The sequence below is a fragment of the Hyperolius riggenbachi genome, chromosome 4, assembly GCF_040937935.1.
Source record: "Hyperolius riggenbachi isolate aHypRig1 chromosome 4, aHypRig1.pri, whole genome shotgun sequence".
Lineage (NCBI taxonomy): Eukaryota > Metazoa > Chordata > Amphibia > Anura > Hyperoliidae > Hyperolius > Hyperolius riggenbachi.
Window position 1 is genome coordinate 104,164,481 of NC_090649.1, and position 17,891 is coordinate 104,182,371.

The 17,891-nt window shown below is 43.4% G+C and overlaps 1 protein-coding gene across 1 annotated transcript in view; it reads right to left on the reverse strand.

The window, feature by feature from the left end:
- Nucleotides 1–17,891, reverse strand: part of TPO (thyroid peroxidase) — a 176,580-nt gene that overhangs the window by 148,073 nt on the left and 10,616 nt on the right. Inside the window, exon 2 of the mRNA XM_068233268.1 lies at nucleotides 17,661–17,790. Coding sequence (XP_068089369.1) covers nucleotides 17,661–17,790 — 130 coding nt within the window. The remainder of the gene's footprint in view (nucleotides 1–17,660; nucleotides 17,791–17,891) is intronic.

Below are 17,891 nucleotides of genomic sequence, written 5' to 3' on the forward strand. Positions count from 1 at the left end.
GTGCTCTTAGGGATCCAAGTAGCACTCTGTTAATGTGCAAATGAGGGAACCTCCAGCTTGGTGCTGATGAGAAAACTCTCCAGAGCGCTTCCTTTACTTTAACCAACAAATTATAAGTATTCTAATTTCCAACACTTCTCCTGTGATTCCTCAAAACCAATCTGAATTCTAATGGCAAGATAGTCATCCCCATTACCGCTTAAGGGAATAGGATATTTCCAGGGAAAGTACTTATTGTAAAAGCATGATATAACACATAATTGCTGCACAGCAGGTTTGCCATTTAATCCTATTAAAACTACCATTCCATTCTGATCTGCAGTCATCCATGACTTCTACTATAGTAAACTGTTCTCTTCCTTGCAACCATGGCAGCAGTGTTCAGTATCTGCAATTAATTTACTGATACTAGTGATGAAGAACCTTGAGATAAAATAACCCACAACTAGTCCGGCGGAATATCGCTTTCTTCTGAATATTTATTACAATATTCTTTGTTGGTTACTTGCTCATGAGAACCTTGGCATTTCCTAGTTAGTGCATTTTTTTTATTGAACACGTTGTGGTTACACTGAAAAACATTTAGAGTGGATCTGAACTCAGAACTTCATTTCTGCTCTAAAAGATATGCAACAGCATAATAACATTTAAATAAAAGCATTTCTTTCTTACAGCTGATAAAAATCCTACAATACATCTGCACTGTTTCTACTTCCTGCTTTCATGGAAGCTGACATATTGTTAACATCCTGTGCTTTCAAATGAGCTTAGCTGCCTTATCTGTCATGGCAGTCAGGTGACACAGGGAAGGGATCAAATTATAACTTGTGATTAGACTCAGATGAGGGAGAATTAGACAGGCTAAACTCACTAAATACATACAGGGTGCAATTCTTTCAGTTTTCCTTCTGCCCTGTGCAAAAGTTCAGGTACACTTTAATTAGCCAAATTCCTACTGCATATAAAACACATCTGTTATGAGAGTAATATAAAAGTTGTACAATTGTTCACCTGACACTGTCCCTGCTTGCCTGAGCGCAGGGAGATACAGCAAGATGCCGAACATGAAATGGTATTGACCTTTGACAAACGAGCCCCCTGCTGGCTGCCTAGTGCTATTTGTGAGTGCTGGTTATTTATTTTTGCCCAACATGGACATCACAGTGGATAGTGCTAGGTCCCTGGTTTGAATCCCAGCCAGGGCACTAGCTGCAAGAAGTTTGTATGTTCACCTTGTGTCTACATGGGTGTCCTCCAAGTACTCGGGTTTCTTCATACATCCCAAAAACATAAAGAAAAGTTAATTGGCTTTCCCGCTAAATTGGCTCTAGACTATGATGGACATATGACTATGGTAGGGGTTAGATTGAGAGCCCTTCTGAGGGACAGTTATGATAAGACTATATACTCTGTAAAGCACTGCGGAAGATGTCAGTGCTATAGAAATACTAAATAATAATCATAACATTGAATGCTATTGACTTTTTGACACATGAGCCCCCTGCTGGTCTAATAGTGCTACTTACTGCTCATTTCTTTTCTCTATTCTGAATAATATTTTCTAGATCATTTACATGGAGTAAGTTTTTGCCATTCTGCCATCTGTAATTCCTATTCTGCTCAAAAAGTTGCGGAGAATGAGAATATGTAATACAAAAGAATATATTGCAGGAACTGCCGAATAACAAATGTTTTCAGTAGGAGGTCAAGGTTAGGAATGTGGCACACTGGATTGCAATGCTATTTAGGCACAGAATTTTAGGATGACAGAGTTCTTCTGACAAGAAAGTTTACAGATTTCCTGTATCTCCTGATTTATCCATAGCTTCTGTTCTGTGCCAAGCCTAGGTGTAGCCTCACCCCTTGTTATCTTATCCTAACCTCCCTCCTGGTCCTGCGCCTAGTGTGCCAATATCATAACTTTTGGAACCCAACATTAAAACAAGCAAACAGCAGTGGTTGGTACAGCTTAGATGACTACAGCAAGGGGGCATAACTAGATTAAATAGGGCCCCCTGCAGAAAAGAAAGAATGGAGCCCCCCTGGTCCCCAGCCTCTGGAAGCAGGAAAAAAATTACGTACACTCCAGCACACTTTTTTTGTGAGTGAATGGGGAGTTTTTTTGCTAATTGGCTTCACTTGTGGTTGGAAAGAGGGAGGTGGAAGGGCCCCCAAAGCCTCTGGGTCCCCCCACGATGGCAGGGGCTGCAGGGGTGATTGCTACGCCCATGACTACGACAGTATCAGTGTCTATAAAGCTACGTACCCACGTCACAATTTTGAATGCCCTTTTTCCCACGACCAGCTATTTTTTTGCATGACAAGCAATCGTTTCTACGATTTCGCGATGTGGTTAAATGTACACGATTAAGCTTATGACTTTTGCAATGTACAGAAAATACGATCAACACCGTGGATTTGATCTTTAAGATTCCAGATGGCCCCTGTGCAAAGTGCCTCAATCGCTGGAACTCTCATTCCCATCCTTTATGCACCATCGCATGATGGTGCGTGTTCCTATAGGTGGAAGCTGGATAGGGGAACGCTCGTTTCCCCAGTCCATCTTCCAGTGAGTATGGGCCTTAAGTATACAAAAGGATTATTTTCAAATTAATGTTGCTTATTATTAAAAACAACAATTGTGCCTCTCAGTACATCATAATTTGGTTGTGTGATATCAATAAGTGTAGTGAAAATACAGTCTTAATACCTGAAAATAAGGTGACTTTCTAATCTAACCCCAACCACTCAAACATGCTTAATGCTTACCTTTACGCCTCTCCAGGGCCGGCGCTATAAGTAAGGCAAGGGGGGGGCATTTGCCCCCAGGCCCCAGAGTCCAAAGGAGCCCCCCAAGCATCTCCCATTTAAAAAAAGTCACTATATCCATCCAGGCCGCTGGGCCCACTCATTGGAGGATGTGAGGCAGCAGCGGCAGACAGGGGAAAGAGGCAGAGCCTCCGCAAGTGCTTCCCCTCATCCATCCCCGTATATGTAAAACACTAGAGGAAGTTGCGGGTACAACTCACCTGTCAGCGTCGCTCGGAATTTCAGCAACTATTTTCTTCATTGCACAGTTCAGCGTCTTCTCTCTGACTCCATCTAGTGGCGCCTCTCATTACTGCACCCCTGGAGGAGTCGGAGATGAGACTCTCACTGATGCTGAAGTTCCCAGCTACATTGACACCGTGAGTTGAACCCTTACTTTATGCTCAAATTTTCACTGCTTTGGTGGTGGTGGTGGTGGGCTACTTAACAATGGGCAGCACATCTAGCTATCTATACTGGGGAGGGGAGAGGGAACTATTTGATACAGAGGAACATCTGGCTAACTATACTGGGAGGGGCTATCTAATCCTATGGAGCACATGTGGCTATGGGGGGGGGGGCTCCCTCATCCTAGGATACGCATGTGGCTAACTGACTATCTATACTGGAAGGGGGGTAACTAAGTCTAGGGGGCACATGTGGCTATCTATATTGGCAGGGGGAGCTATCTAATCCTAGGGGACACTTGGGGATAATTATACTGGGAGGGGACTACCTAGTCCTGGGGGAGGGACACTGGCTATATATGGAGGAGAGAGCCAAAGAGACTGGGAGCAGTGCTGACCATTTACACGTGTGTGTGTGTTTGTGTGTGTGTGTGTGTGTGTGGGGGGGGGTGTCCCAGCAGTCGGGTGGTGGGGAGTGGGGTTGTTGTAGTAGTAGGCACGGGGACCCCAAATTACTCTTGCCCCGGGGCCCAATTTGAGCTAGAACCGGCCCTGCGCCTCTCTTATTCCTAACACTTACCCTTCCCACCAATACATTGCTTAAATAAATTTTAACCTCTAAGTAACTGTCACAGCTACATTAAACTGCGCTAAAAGCAGCACAGCTTAAAGGAATACTGTAGGGGGGTAAGGGGAAAATGAGTTGAACTTAGCTGGGGCTTCTAATGGTCCCCCACAGACATCCTGTGCCCGCGCAGCCACTCACCGATGCTCCGGCCCCCACCTCCAGTTCACTTCTGGAATTTCCGACTTTAAAGTCTGAAAACCACTACACCTGCGTTGCCGTGTCCTCGCTCCCGCTGATGTCACCAGGAGTGTACTGCGCAGGTACAGACCTTACTGGGCCTGCGCAGTATGCTCCTGGTGACAGCAGCGGGAGCAAGGACACGGCAACGCAGCCGCAGTGGTTTTCAGACTTTTAGGCTGCTTTCCCACCAGGGCGTTGCGTTTTAGGGGACGTTATGGTCGCATAACGTGCCCCTAACGCAACACTTGGTGGTGTTGGATGTGGACGCCAGAGTGAGCCACGTTGTGCAGCTCACTCTGGCATCCGTGATGCCGTGATGCGTACTTTGTGACGCATGCGGCATCACGTGGTCCCGTCAGCCAATCGCCGCACAAAGTGGCCGCTCCAGGAAGTAAACACTGCACGTCACAAAGTGCAGTGAATATTAATTAGCCATGTGCCTGGCCGCTCTCCCCTCCTGCCCAACATTACTGAGCATATAACGTACTGCATGCAGTACTTTCTCTTGACGTCTAGCGTTACAATGTAACGCAACGTGGGCACTGTGAACAGCCCATTGATTTTTCACTACTGTGCGGTGGGTTGCTTTACAGGCTGCTCTAACATGCGCCTGTAACGTCCCACTGTGAAAGCAGCCTAAAGTCGGAAATTCCAGAAGTGGACCAGAGGCGGGGACCGGAGAATCAGTGAGTGGCTGCGCGGGCACAGGATGTGTGCGGGGGACCATTAGAAGCCCCGGGTAAGTTCAACTCATTTTCCCCCGACCCCCCTACAGTATTCCTTTAATGAGAGGAGCATGTGCTCAGCACATACTACAGGCGATAGTGCAGCGAGCATGCGCTGGTAACTTATGCATGCTCCCTTTAACTAACCTCCACTCCACTCATCCCGCCCTGAGCCCCGGAGGGTCCAGTGGCTTTATAGGATGTTATCCCCACACATTGGTTGGCTCATTCAGCTACATGTCAAGTGACAGGCAGCCTATTGCTCCAAACAAAGCACTGGAATCACCTCCTAGAAAGCTACTGGACCCGCAGGGGCTCAGGGTGGGACAAGTGGAGTGTCCATTTGTTCCAAGAAGCTTCCACTACTGCAGGATAGCCTGCCTTGAGCTCACACTCCTCTCATTATGCTAGGTACACACTATGAGATTTTCTGGCAGATTTACTGTCACAGATCGATTATTTCAAACATGTCCACTCTGATTTCGGATCGATTTCCGAGCATTTTCCGATCAAATTCTTATTGAAATGAATGGAAAACGATTACAAACCGATCGGAAAATGCTCGGAAATAGATCAGAAATCAGATCAGACATGTTGGAAATAATTGATCTATGTGAGAAAGAGTGGAAGAGCCGCCGCCATGAGCCAGCGGCAGGCGGCTCCTTCCGCGCATAGTGAGCCTGCACATGGAGAGGCAGCCGCCTCCTCTCGGTATGAGGCGGCTGTCTCCGTGCAGGGCTCAGCGGAGCGCGGAGAAACCGCCGCGTCCAACGCGGCGGTTAGCGCGCATACCCCCACTGCGGAGACACCGCAGAGCGAGGCTGCTGTGGCTGGGACTCGTAGTCCCTCTAGTTTCAGAGTGACACGCGCGCGCGCACTCAGGCAGGGAATTTATGGCAGCCAGAAAGGAGTCAGCTGACCAGGCTGGTCAGCTGACTCTGGCTCCACTCGTCATTGGCCCAGCACTTAGGGAGGTGCTGGGGGGATACCTGTGTATATATACCACGGGTTGTTCACTTGCTCATTGTCTGGCGTGCAATCACATACGTGGGAGCACCCAGATCCGTAGTCAGATCCGCAAGTGTGCCGGGACCAGCTGGAGCTGTAATCCTACACTTAGCTAGATTCTGTTGATAGCTAAAGTACTAGTTTAATTGTGATTATCTGTTATGACTTTTTGCCTGCCTGACTATCCTCCTGAACTCTGACCTTGTACCTCGATATTTCTGATACTCTGTTGCTGAACCCCGGCTCGTCCTTAGACTCTGTTTCTGCCTCCTGATCTTGTACCTCGATATTTCTGATACCCTGTTGCCGAACTCTGCCTGTACCTAGACTCCGCCTCTGCTTTATGATCTTGTACTTTGTCTGTCCGTGTGTGTACGACCTGGCTTGTCCGACCTCGAGAACCGACCTTACACTTGGAGGCGGTTCCCCGTCCTGTCAGTGACATCTCCTCCTGAGTGTCACTTTCAGACAATCCTTCCTACTGTCAGTCTGACTCCTCCCATCTTGGAGAGCTCAGGTTTGTGGAAGGAATCTATGCAGTACTCCTTGCTGAACTGAGGCCTAGTCCTCTAAGTGTTACTGTTACACCAAACACTACACTCTACTCAGGTGAACAGAGGTTAGGTAGTATATCGGATTATCGGTGATACTGCAGATCACTTATAATCTGGTATACATCTGTATTCCCAGTGATACTGCAGATCACCGGTAATCAATCTCTCTGTGCTTCACCGATCGTTACAATCTAACAGTAAATCTTCCAGAAAATCTCATAGTGTGTACTTAGCATTAAGCTGTGCTGCTAAAATGTCCTTTAATTTCTGTAACTAGATCAGTTGCTTACTACTAACGCTACATACATTTACATTACTAAATCATAATGTAGCCAACCTCCTCACTTTACAGAACTGGAAGGCTGTGTACAGTGTGCAGTTAGTGAAAGGTAAGTTTTGGTTAGGGACCTGCAGCTGCCTGTGCTACTGAATCCTTGCAGAGTGGAGATAGACTAAAACCAGGGATGAGCAGAATCTACGCCAGTGCGAATGTACGCATCGTAGTTCGCATCTACGCATTGTAGTTCGTTGGTGACGTTTCAAAACTACGCTTACGAATTTATGCGTAGCGAAGTCCCGCTGCGCGTAGCTTACGCCCACTATGTGTAGTTAACATGTGTATTGCGTAGTGAACCACGAATGCGTCTAATTTTCCACGTACGATTGTATGCTTACAAATTTGCACATTGGAAAGGGGAATGTACGCATTAAATGTATGCATTAAAACAAAACAAAAAGTATTTGGCTTGAGGAATGCCCTATAACCTATATGAAAGAAACACAATTATGCAATGAGTAAAAGTTTATCTCGGATCCACTTTAAAGTAGAAGCTCAGCAGCATACATCGCTTGTGTAAAGGCAGGGTGAAATTAGCTAGATTGTATCACAGTAGCACATCATTAACAGATGAGCAAGTTTCTCAATTATTGTTCATTTCTAATACCGATCAAACTAGGGAATTCAGGTTTGAAAAGAAAATGCGTATAACAGATTGAAATGTGTATAACGGATATTTGTGCGGTATACTGAGCACTAATTTTGCATACTGGATTATTTTATTGCGCATGCTTTAAAATTTGTCTGTATTGTATTACAAAGTAATTCTCATACTTATTATACACCTATTCTATGACTAAGTCCTCTGAAATTCTTGAATTAATTATTTTTATGGGTTGTTGTTATTCATTTTGTCAGCTCATAGTAGGCTGTGAATTTATTGTATTAATTAACTGCTTAACAATTTAGTGTCACCAATAGACATTTTTATCTTCTTGCTGAGTTTTTGTATGAATGATTTATAAAACAGAGAAATAGAAAACAAAGTTTTGATGCCAATTTGCATATTAAAATGTGTCTGATACAGCAAAAGTACACTTCTTATTTCCCTAACTATTGAAGATCTCCATCTGAATCATCCTATTTATTCTGTTGTAAGAGAAACACTAATAAACATCCAAAGACACTCTAGGGTCATTGTTCCCCTAAAGTATATCTCCATTCTAAGAAAACACAAACTTTATCAAATATTCTGTGTAAGTGTCAAGTATTTTAACAATCTGCATTACACTGACATACCTGTTTCTTGGTTTCTCCTCTGCACCTATTCCTGTGCTTTACTTTGAAATCTGTCTTGCATTGCTGTCAGCTGTTACAGATAGGGGAGTGCAGTGGCATTGACTGAAGTGTGCCATTGCTCCCTCCAGCCACTAGAGGCTGCCATTGGGAGATGGTATGTAAACTAATTATAAGCTTAGTGCTTTCATGCAGGATCATTCATACCATACAGGAAGAGAAGGATATAACCTTGGGGATAGTTTTCCAGGGCCTAAATTCTTAATATGCGGTCCACATACTCCTGGAGCTTAAGTTGCATTAGGGAGTATGCAATGGTGTCATAATCATTCTATTAAAGTTTGGGATTTTAAAAAAATGATAAATCATGTATAAATCAGCCTTTCTGCGTAATTTTAATTAATGAAATGCCTTAGGGCCCCAAATTGCTGCACTGCTACCGCAGTATAATGAAATTCTATGTTGCGTTATGCTGCACCAGAAGTGCCCGATTTCACGTTACCGCGCGGCTCCTGCAGCGATCTGCGTTGAGACCAAAGTCATGTTAGTCTATGCTAATGCAGGGTTTTTCAAAACATCGATGTTGCGCTGTCGCAACACGCATACACGGCAGCGTATTTTTACAATATGCTTCCTTGCAATTCCGCATACCTGAAGCAGGAAGTGACCGCAACCGTGCGCCACTTCCTGCTTGGCCGAATGCCAGACAGGGAATACCATGTACTAACACGGTATTCCCTGAAGGCACCGCATTGCTAACGCCAATATGCTTTGTGAAACCAGCCTAAAGAAATGTTTTAAAAGCATTTATACACAAATATTCAATATTCCTAATAAATATATGTGTCAAAGGGGCACTTAACACGGTGCTATTAACAATGGGATATACTTGGCAAACATCACCTTTAATATAGGAGTACGGGTTATCATAACAATGAGAAATATTGTTCTAGGGGATAACATGTCAAATAATATCATGGCATCTCTAGTTATTTTTCAGATAAATACTAAGGAAACAGCACAGGAATTCAATAGTACTTAACTTCAAGCACCTAATCACATTTTAATACAACACGGACTTCTGCTGCAGAAAACAAATGAGATCAAGTTTTAGCAGACCTTAAAGGGAACCTAAAGCAAGAGGGATATAGAGGCTGCCATATTTATTTCCTTTTAAACAATGCACATTGGCTGGCCGTTCTATTGATCCTCTGTCTTTGCTACTTTTAGCCATAGACCCTAAACAACCATGCAGATCAGATGCTCTGACTGAAGTCTGACTGGCAGGGGCAAACACAGGATTTTCAGGGGGGGGGGGGGGGGATTCCCCGAAAGGTCTCTTTCAGAAATCCGCACACTACTGCACATGTGCTACTGCAGTGTTTGCCCACAAAATACACACAATGTGACAGCAATTAGGTAGCCAGATAACCCCCCTACTTTAGTATATGTAATCAGATGACCCCCCCATTTATAGTACAGGTACCCAGATGACACCCCCATTTATAGTATAGGTAGCTAGATGACCCCCCCATTTAGGATAGGTAGCCACACGATCACCATTTATAATATATAGCCAGATGACCCCCACCCAGTTTAATATATATAGCCAGATCCCTCTTTACTGTATATAGCCAGATCCCCATTTACTGTATATAGCCAGATCCCCCTTCAGTGTATATAGCTAGATCCCCTTCAGTGTATATAGCCAGAGCCTCCATTAGTATATAGCCAATGTATATAGCCAGATCCCCCTTGTATATAGCCAGATCTACCTTACATATAGCCAGACCACCTTATGTATAGCCAGTATATCCATAGCATGTATCCCCACTGTGTCCATTTGTCACTTTCAACACCATTATCCTGTATTCAGGCAGAAATACAGTCAGCTTGGACACAGGAAGATCAGAGTGGAGATGATTGTACAGCTGCGCAGCATGTCAGGACTCAGGGCAATCACAGTGCCTGACATTCCAAAAGTGCAGACACTGATGTTAAAGTTTACTGCTTGCATGTGTGCAGAGTGACTTATCTTTAAGTTGAACACTTGGCAGCCGTAAATAAGCAACAAGGAACTAACTTCTTCAACTGTTTAGCAGCCAAGCCTGCTGGGATGCTCCCTCTCGTCTAATGTGCAGGGCTGGCTGCGGACTACACAGTTACCTGTGCTGGCCAGCACTGTCTTCCCTCTCCCGGCCAGTAACTCCCTTCCTGCTCTGCTCTCAAGCCTTGTGTCATGTACAGGAAGACAAAGGGAGGGGCGGAGCCGGAGAACAGACAAGCATTGCCTGAGGCATGAAAAGACGGGACACTGTACAACAGCTGTTCCACTGCATATTGCCCATTCTAGGCAGCAGTAAACAGTCCCCCTCCCCTAAAGTTTGGGCAATCCACAATCGGCTTGAAGGAGGAAGTGTGGGTTGGCAAGGCTTGCGTCTGATAAGAAGCATGCAAGCTATTTGGAGCACAGGGAGGACGTAGATTTATAGGTAAATAACCCCTTATGTCCCCGCCACACACCTGCAGTAATTGATGCTCATTTAAATCACAAATTTGAGTGCTTTGGCACTCAAATTTACTTGTGAGAGCATCCTTAGCATGGGCCATACTAGCTATACCAGCCTGCATGGTACATGATATGGGAGCTCTGTAAGAGAGGGGAGATAAAGACTTCTCCTCTCCTACAGAGACCGTGTCCATCTCATGTACAAGGGACTCTTCCCCAGCTTAGGAAGATGAAAGGGTGTATATGTCATGGTAGGCTTATGAGGAATCTGAGAGCTCACTTAAATAAGGGGACCCCCTTCCAGGTAAATAGGTATAGAGGAGGATCACTTTAGGTCCTATACCTATTTGTGGTTAAAAAATAGGATAATAAACTTAAAAAACAATTCTTCTTTTGTATGCTTCTGTTTTTCAACTGTCAGTTCTTTCTTCTTTTACTTCTTTCTTCTATCTTCTCCTTTAAACCTAAATTGATGGGGCCTTAGCTGCTGGTCCCCTTTGCTTGCTGCTCACTCGATGTCCTCTCTGTATGCTGGCCACTGCTGGCATCATCACATGCTGCACGCTACTTATCACCTCGAACATGATATGACCCTGTGTATTTTAATGACTCGTGTGTCATGCGTCGACGCCCCTGATGAGTCACGTGCTGTGACGAAACGCGGCGGGTGGAGCCTATTGCTGCTTTATAAAGCAGCAGAGGATTGTTTGGGAGTGAGTATTTCCCTTTGTGTGTTTGGTAAGTTTCAGAGCAGTTGGGGACAGGCTCTTGGGGGTGGCAGCTCCAGGGCTTGACTGCGCTCACACATGGTGTTACATGCTGGTTCTGGGGCCCCGGGCAGTGAGAGTTCCCGGGGCCCCAGGCTGGCTTGTGCACCATTGTTTTTAATTTTATTGTAGATTCCCATGCGGTTTAGTTAGGAGGGGGGCAGATGAGAGGGAATATCCTGCACGCTGGTGCCCCCTGCTGGTCATATAGCCATAGTCTATATGCAACTGAAGCCCTCTCCAACGATTGGCTGACCTGCTCAGCTTCTGCTTGATTAATCACTGCAGACTAGGTGTAACGTGTGTGTGCACTTCTTATTGGCTTATAAGCAGCCTGCAGGCTTTATAAAGCAGCAGAGGACTGTTTGGGAGTGAGTATTTCCCTTTGTGTGTTTGGTAGGGTGGAGCCTATTGGACTGTCGGGAACTGCCGGGCCGCAACACCGGCGTACAGGACACAGAGGGGAGATTAGCGGCAGTGAAGTGGTGCAACCTGCGGGCCTGACCGGGAGACACGGGGGAGAGCCCGTTCACAAACTCTGTGTGCTGTCTAAACCCAAAGGAATTGTGAGTGCAATTTTATAATAAAGCATAATTTTTATTCACGGATTTGCACGATTTTTATCCACCGATGTGATTTATCATCCTGAGGTACATCTAACATCAAGAGCTACCAGCACCCTGATTGGAAGAACTAGCACCTCGATAGGAGCAGCAAAGAGCACAGGCGGTGCAGGATATCACACGAGCGAGTTGCGACCAATCTAACAGTGGTCAACCGGACGGGGTAAGTGTGATATCATCTAAAGTGTGCTGCAGATGTCATATATGACGAGTGAATTTATGTGAACATATTTGAAGTGGAGCGCTATCTATTACTTTAACACATTGGGCGCATACCAACATTAGAGACTGCAATGTACTGCAATATTGTGAATCAAACTTTTAAGTTTTTGTATGCAATGTTTAGATAATAACCACGAAGTGTTTCATTGTGCATATGAACATCCTACTGTAGCGCTTATCTCAAGAATTTACATATTTTAATGACTCAACTATCAATACATAATTTTAATGAATAGCAAAGATGCCACCGCGCGGTCTGGCGGCGGGGCGGCTGTCTCTGCGTTCAGACCGGCGGTTTCCACACAGCAGCATGCGTCTGCTTTGCCTAGGCCTTCTAGTGCACACAGATGGAGAGCTACGCGCGCGCACGCTAGAAGGCAGGACCTTTATGCCAGCAGGAGAGGTATCAGCTGACCAGGATAATCAGCTGATTCCAGCGGAACTCCTGATTGGCTGAATGGCTGGGGGCGGCGCTGAGGAGCACTGGAGTATATATACATCTTGCCTTTCAGTTGCTGGTTGTCTGCCATTGCAAATACTTACGTGTGAGCACCTCAGTCAGATCCTACAGTGTGTTAGAACTTAGAACCAGGTGGACCTGGGAATTCACACTTAGCCAGATTACTTTCTTGTCATTTGCTGTGTTATACTTTAGACCAGTTCCAGGGTGTTGAGACCAAGGACCTCACACTCAAGCTTAGGATTACTGTGTCATTGCTGTGGTATATCTTAGACCAGTTCCGGGGTGTTGAGACCAAGGACCTCACAACCGAGCATAGGATACTGTGTTATTCCTTAGACTAGTTTCTGGGTGTCGAGACCAAGGACCTCACACCCTAGATTAGGATTGTGCTTTATATCTGTTATGACCATTTGCTCCGTTGACCTCTCTTGCTTTCTGATTCGGTACCTCTGCCTATCTGCCTACTTGTTGCCAACCTTGCCTGTACCCGGTTACCGAATCAGCCTCCTGTCGTTGTACCTTATCTGCTCGTGTGTTGCTGACCTGGCCTGCCCGACCGTTCTGACTGACACTCATCCCTCGAGTGTTCAGTCTGTCTGTACTACCCGTGACACTAATCCACCAAGTGTCAGTCGGCTGCAAGGACCTCTATCCCATAGGAGTCCTTTGGCTGCAGTACAGTCTGATTACCAGGTTACCAGGAAATCACTGGCTGCCAGAATATCTCTATCCCCTCTCTTAAGGATATAGTCCCTGCTCAGCCCAGGGCCACCTGCTCCTCAGGTGGTCTCTGGCCTAAGTTATCTGTGTCTCACGCCCCACGGGAGATTGCCTACAGTTGCACCAAACACTTACACTTCATTAGGTGTCCAGAGGTTAGTCGCATCATTGGTGATTCTGCAGATCATCCATAATCAAGTATACATCTGTATTGTTGATGATTCTGCAGATCATCAACAATCAGATTCTCTCTGTGTGCTGACACCGATCGTTACAATATATATATATATATATATATATATATATATATATATATATATATATATATACACATACATACATACATACATACATATATATAATAAAACACGCGCAGACTGTTTTAAAGCTATAGCCCAAGTAGTGCTCTAGCTATGAAGCTAAGATAACAGTAGAAGAACAGAGGCGCCAGCAGGATAAAAGTGGATAAAAACTTTAAAATTTGCTGGGAGGAAGCAGTGGACTTACCTCCATAAAGCAGACACGAAAGACTGTCTGGATAGTAGTCACATGTATTAATCAGTACCCCAAAACAGTGCAAAGCGTTTTGCAGGCCCAGCCCGCTTCATCAGGCAATAAACATGGGGACAAGACTGTAGAAAAGAGACAGTACATTATGCTATAGTAAATTCTGCAAATTTGCATATCAATATATTGCATATCATAAAGCATACCATATTAAAGAAATTGCTTCAAGGAGATGGCATAAAAGAGTTGGGTGTGCAAGTAAACAATAGGGGGTAGAGGCTATGGTGCTCGTGATAGTAATGGGCTATGGGGTGTTATTTTACACAGATTTGCAATGAGTGGTATTGGTAATGGACAAGGGTATATGTCAGCAAGAGTAATGGGTAATAGAGCATTGAGAAGAGAACAGGGGGCCAGAAATACAGGGTAAAGTGTGCAAATAAAATAACATAAAGAACTCACCAGAATTTCAGCAATAGCCAGTGTAGCGCCTCAGTGAAGTGGTGAGGATGCTCAACTCCTTATATATACAGGTTCTTGCTAAAAGGGCCAATTAGATGTATCGGAGGTGTTGGGTGGGCGGGGTTAGGGTGAGTGTGCGAGCAGCCAATGGGCTCTCGCCATCTGTGTTCAGTGAGTTGGGTTTTTGGGAAGGGTGGGTGGGGTTAGGGCGGGCTTGTGAGTAGCCAATGGGCTCTCGCCACCTGTGTTCGGTGTATTGGGTAGTTGGGGGGCGGATACAGGTATCATGGTTACCAAATGTGCAGTTGAATAGTGTACTAGCTGAATAGAGTACTGGTTAAAGGCACTGCCTTTGACTTGGGAGACCAGGGTTCAAATCCTGGCTGGGGCAAAATCTACTCAGTGGTGTTTGGATGCTGTAAATGGGCAAAAGAATAAATTAAGTAAAAAAGTATATGCAAAGGTCTTTTTCAAGATTTAAATAAATATAATGATTCGATCCAGTGGGAATATAATTAGTATATTTGACAGAGGGATTGATGTGTAAAAGTATTTAGCTGCCATCTAGTGGACCAAAAAGTTATGACCCGGTCCTAAGACACAAGCATCAATAGACATGTAAGAGCAACATAAAAATTAATAGAATAAATAGACATGTCAGAGCAACATAAAAATTAATAGAAACATGTTTTTATTTTTTTTATGTTTCTATTAATTTTTATGTTGCTCTGACATGTCTATTTATTCTATTAATTTTTATGTTGCTCTTACATGTCTATTGATGCTTGTGTCTTAGGACCGGGTAATAACTTTTTGGTCCACTAGATGGCAGCTAAATACTTTTACACATCAATCCCTCTGTCAAATATACTAATTATATTCCCACTGGATCAAATCATTATATTTATTTAAATCTTGAAAAAGACCTTTGCATATACTTTTTTACTTAATTTATTCGTTTGCCCATTTACAGCATCCAAAAACCACTGAGTAGATTCTGCCCCAGCCAGGATTTGAACCCTGGCCTGCCATGTCAAAGGCAGTGCCTTTAACCAGTACTCTATTCAGCTAGTACACTATTCAACTGCACATTTGGTAACCATGATACCTGTATCCGCCCCCCAGTTACCCAATACACCGAACACGGGTGGCGAGAGCCCATTGGCTACTCACAAGCCCGCCCTAACCCCACCCACCCTTCCCAAAAACTCAACTCACTGAACACAGATGGCGAGAGCCCATTGGCTGCTCGCACACTCACCCTAACCCCGCCCACCCAACACCTCCGATACATCTAATTGGCCCTTTTAGCAAGAACCTGTATATATAAGGAGTTGAGCATCCTCACCACTTCACTGAGGCGCTACACTGGCTATTGCTGAAATTCTGGTGAGTTCTTTATGTTATTTTATTTGCACACTTTACCCTGTATTTCTGGCCCCCTGTTCTCTTCTCAATGCTCTATTACCCATTACTCTTGCTGACATATACCCTTGTCCATTACCAATACCACTCATTGCAAATCTGTGTAAAATAACACCCCATAGCCCATTACTATCACGAGCACCATAGCCTCTACCCCCTATTGTTTACTTGCACACCCAACTCTTTTATGCCATCTCCATGAAGCAATTTCTTTAATATGGTATGCTTTATGATATGCAATATATTGATATGCAAATTTGCAGAATTTACTATAGCATAATGTACTGTCTCTTGTCTACAGTCTTGTCCCCATGTTTATTGCCTGATGAAGCGGGCTGGGCCTGCGAAACGCGTTGCACTGTTTTGGTGTACTAATTAATAAATGTGACTACTATCCAGACAGTCTTTCGTGTCTGCTTTATGTAGGTAAGTCCACCGCTTCCTCCCAGCAAATTTTAAAGTTTTTATCCACTTTTATCCTGCTGGCGCCTCTGTTCTTCTACTGCTATACCGTGTCCACCCCTGGTGGAGGGGTGATCTACCCCCTTTCGCATCTACAGAGAGCGACTTCTTATCCCTGAGTGAGGACAGGTCTAATCTCCTCACCTGCCTATACAGTGGTTGCCTCTGTGGTAACCCGCGTTTGTGAGTATAATTTTCTCACGATAACCTTTACTTCATTTATGCTTAACATACTACACTATATTGGGCTCTCGGTTTCTCTACACTTTATGAAGCTAAGATAGGTTGATATCAGAATTGTAATTTGTATGTTCAGTTGAAATTCATGCCCTATTTCAATTCCTGTAATTTGTCCATATGTTCAATAAAGTTTCACATTTGACCAAAAATATATCAGTGTCCACATCAATGTATAAAAAGTGTTCTCATCCCTCTTCCATCTGTTCATTTCATAACATATTATAAATATACGGACAGATGGAAAAGGAATGAAAACACAAATCTTTTTATATACCGTGGAGTGGACGCTTTAAGATATATGAAATGTATGTACTTTTTTTTTACAAAAAAAAAGTCATATTTGAACTTTCTATACATGTTAATAAAATCAATGCATTTAAGTTCAATTGACTGCAGTAATTTTTTTTTTTTTTAATGTACAGTTTGATATTGCATAGATATGATTATTAGTTTGTGATAGTGATTTAGTGATCATTATGTTCAATCAGCAGTGATGAGAGAAAATGCCAATATTCTCTTTGCATCAATTTTCATGAAAATAATGGTAAATTTGAATTTAGAGCAAAAATGCTATTAAAAATAAGTTCACGCAATTTTTTGTGGTTTTGTGGTCTTTTTGCAAATTTTAGCGGTAAAAATATAATTTTTTTGCATTTTAAGGGTATACATTTTTGTGGTAAAAATTTTGTATTCAAATTTGGAGTGGTAAAAATGTGGTAGTTTTCCTGCATTTTTTTCTTTTTTTTTTGCTGTAAAATATCGATACCCAAAAGCGAACATACAAGCTATTTTTGCAAGAATTTTCTCAAAATTGAAAATAGCATTTTCAGACTTTGGTGAAAATGTGTAAGCTAAGCAACACTGATTAAAATTTGTAAGCAACCCTGAAAATCACAGTCCCACATTAAAATACAACTATCTGTACTCCGCCATCAAAACAGTTATATTTCAAAAACTTTTCCCTTATTTGGTCTCCAAAAATAATGTAACATTTTAGAGATAGCCAGAAAGGATTGGTGTACATCCTGCTTCATCACTTTGCCTGTAAACATGTTATGATTGTCCAGCTGCACAGCAGCCTTAATGAAGATGTGATGTGGTACTACGCCCATTCTCAATGTAAAAGTCAGAATTATTTTTATTTTATTTATTTTTTTTCACAAAAACTAAAAAGCTGGCTTAACATTCTGCATTATCCAGCCAGAAATGTGGAGAAGGGGCTATATTTTACTTCACAGGGATCCTAAAAGACTACACAGAAGCCAATAGTTTTGCCAGCAAAAAAAGCAATATTGCCCATTTATGTTCACATTATTTATCATTATCAAACACTAAAAAATGAATTCCCAGAATAAAACTTGTATATAAAACAGTTACCTATTGTTGCAGGCTCCATTTATTTGCCTGTATTTAAAAGCCAAGCAGTTATTGGCACAGTTTGGGGCTTTAAATTGGGGAATGCAGCCAGTGATATTCACAATAATGCCAGCAACATCAGGTGTTGTTTCTGGAAAAGAAAAAAGTGACATGTAACCAGTGGTCAAAATCCTTCTATTTATTCTGACTTTGTGTAATAACCTAAAAAAGTAAAACCTGAAGAAAAAGACA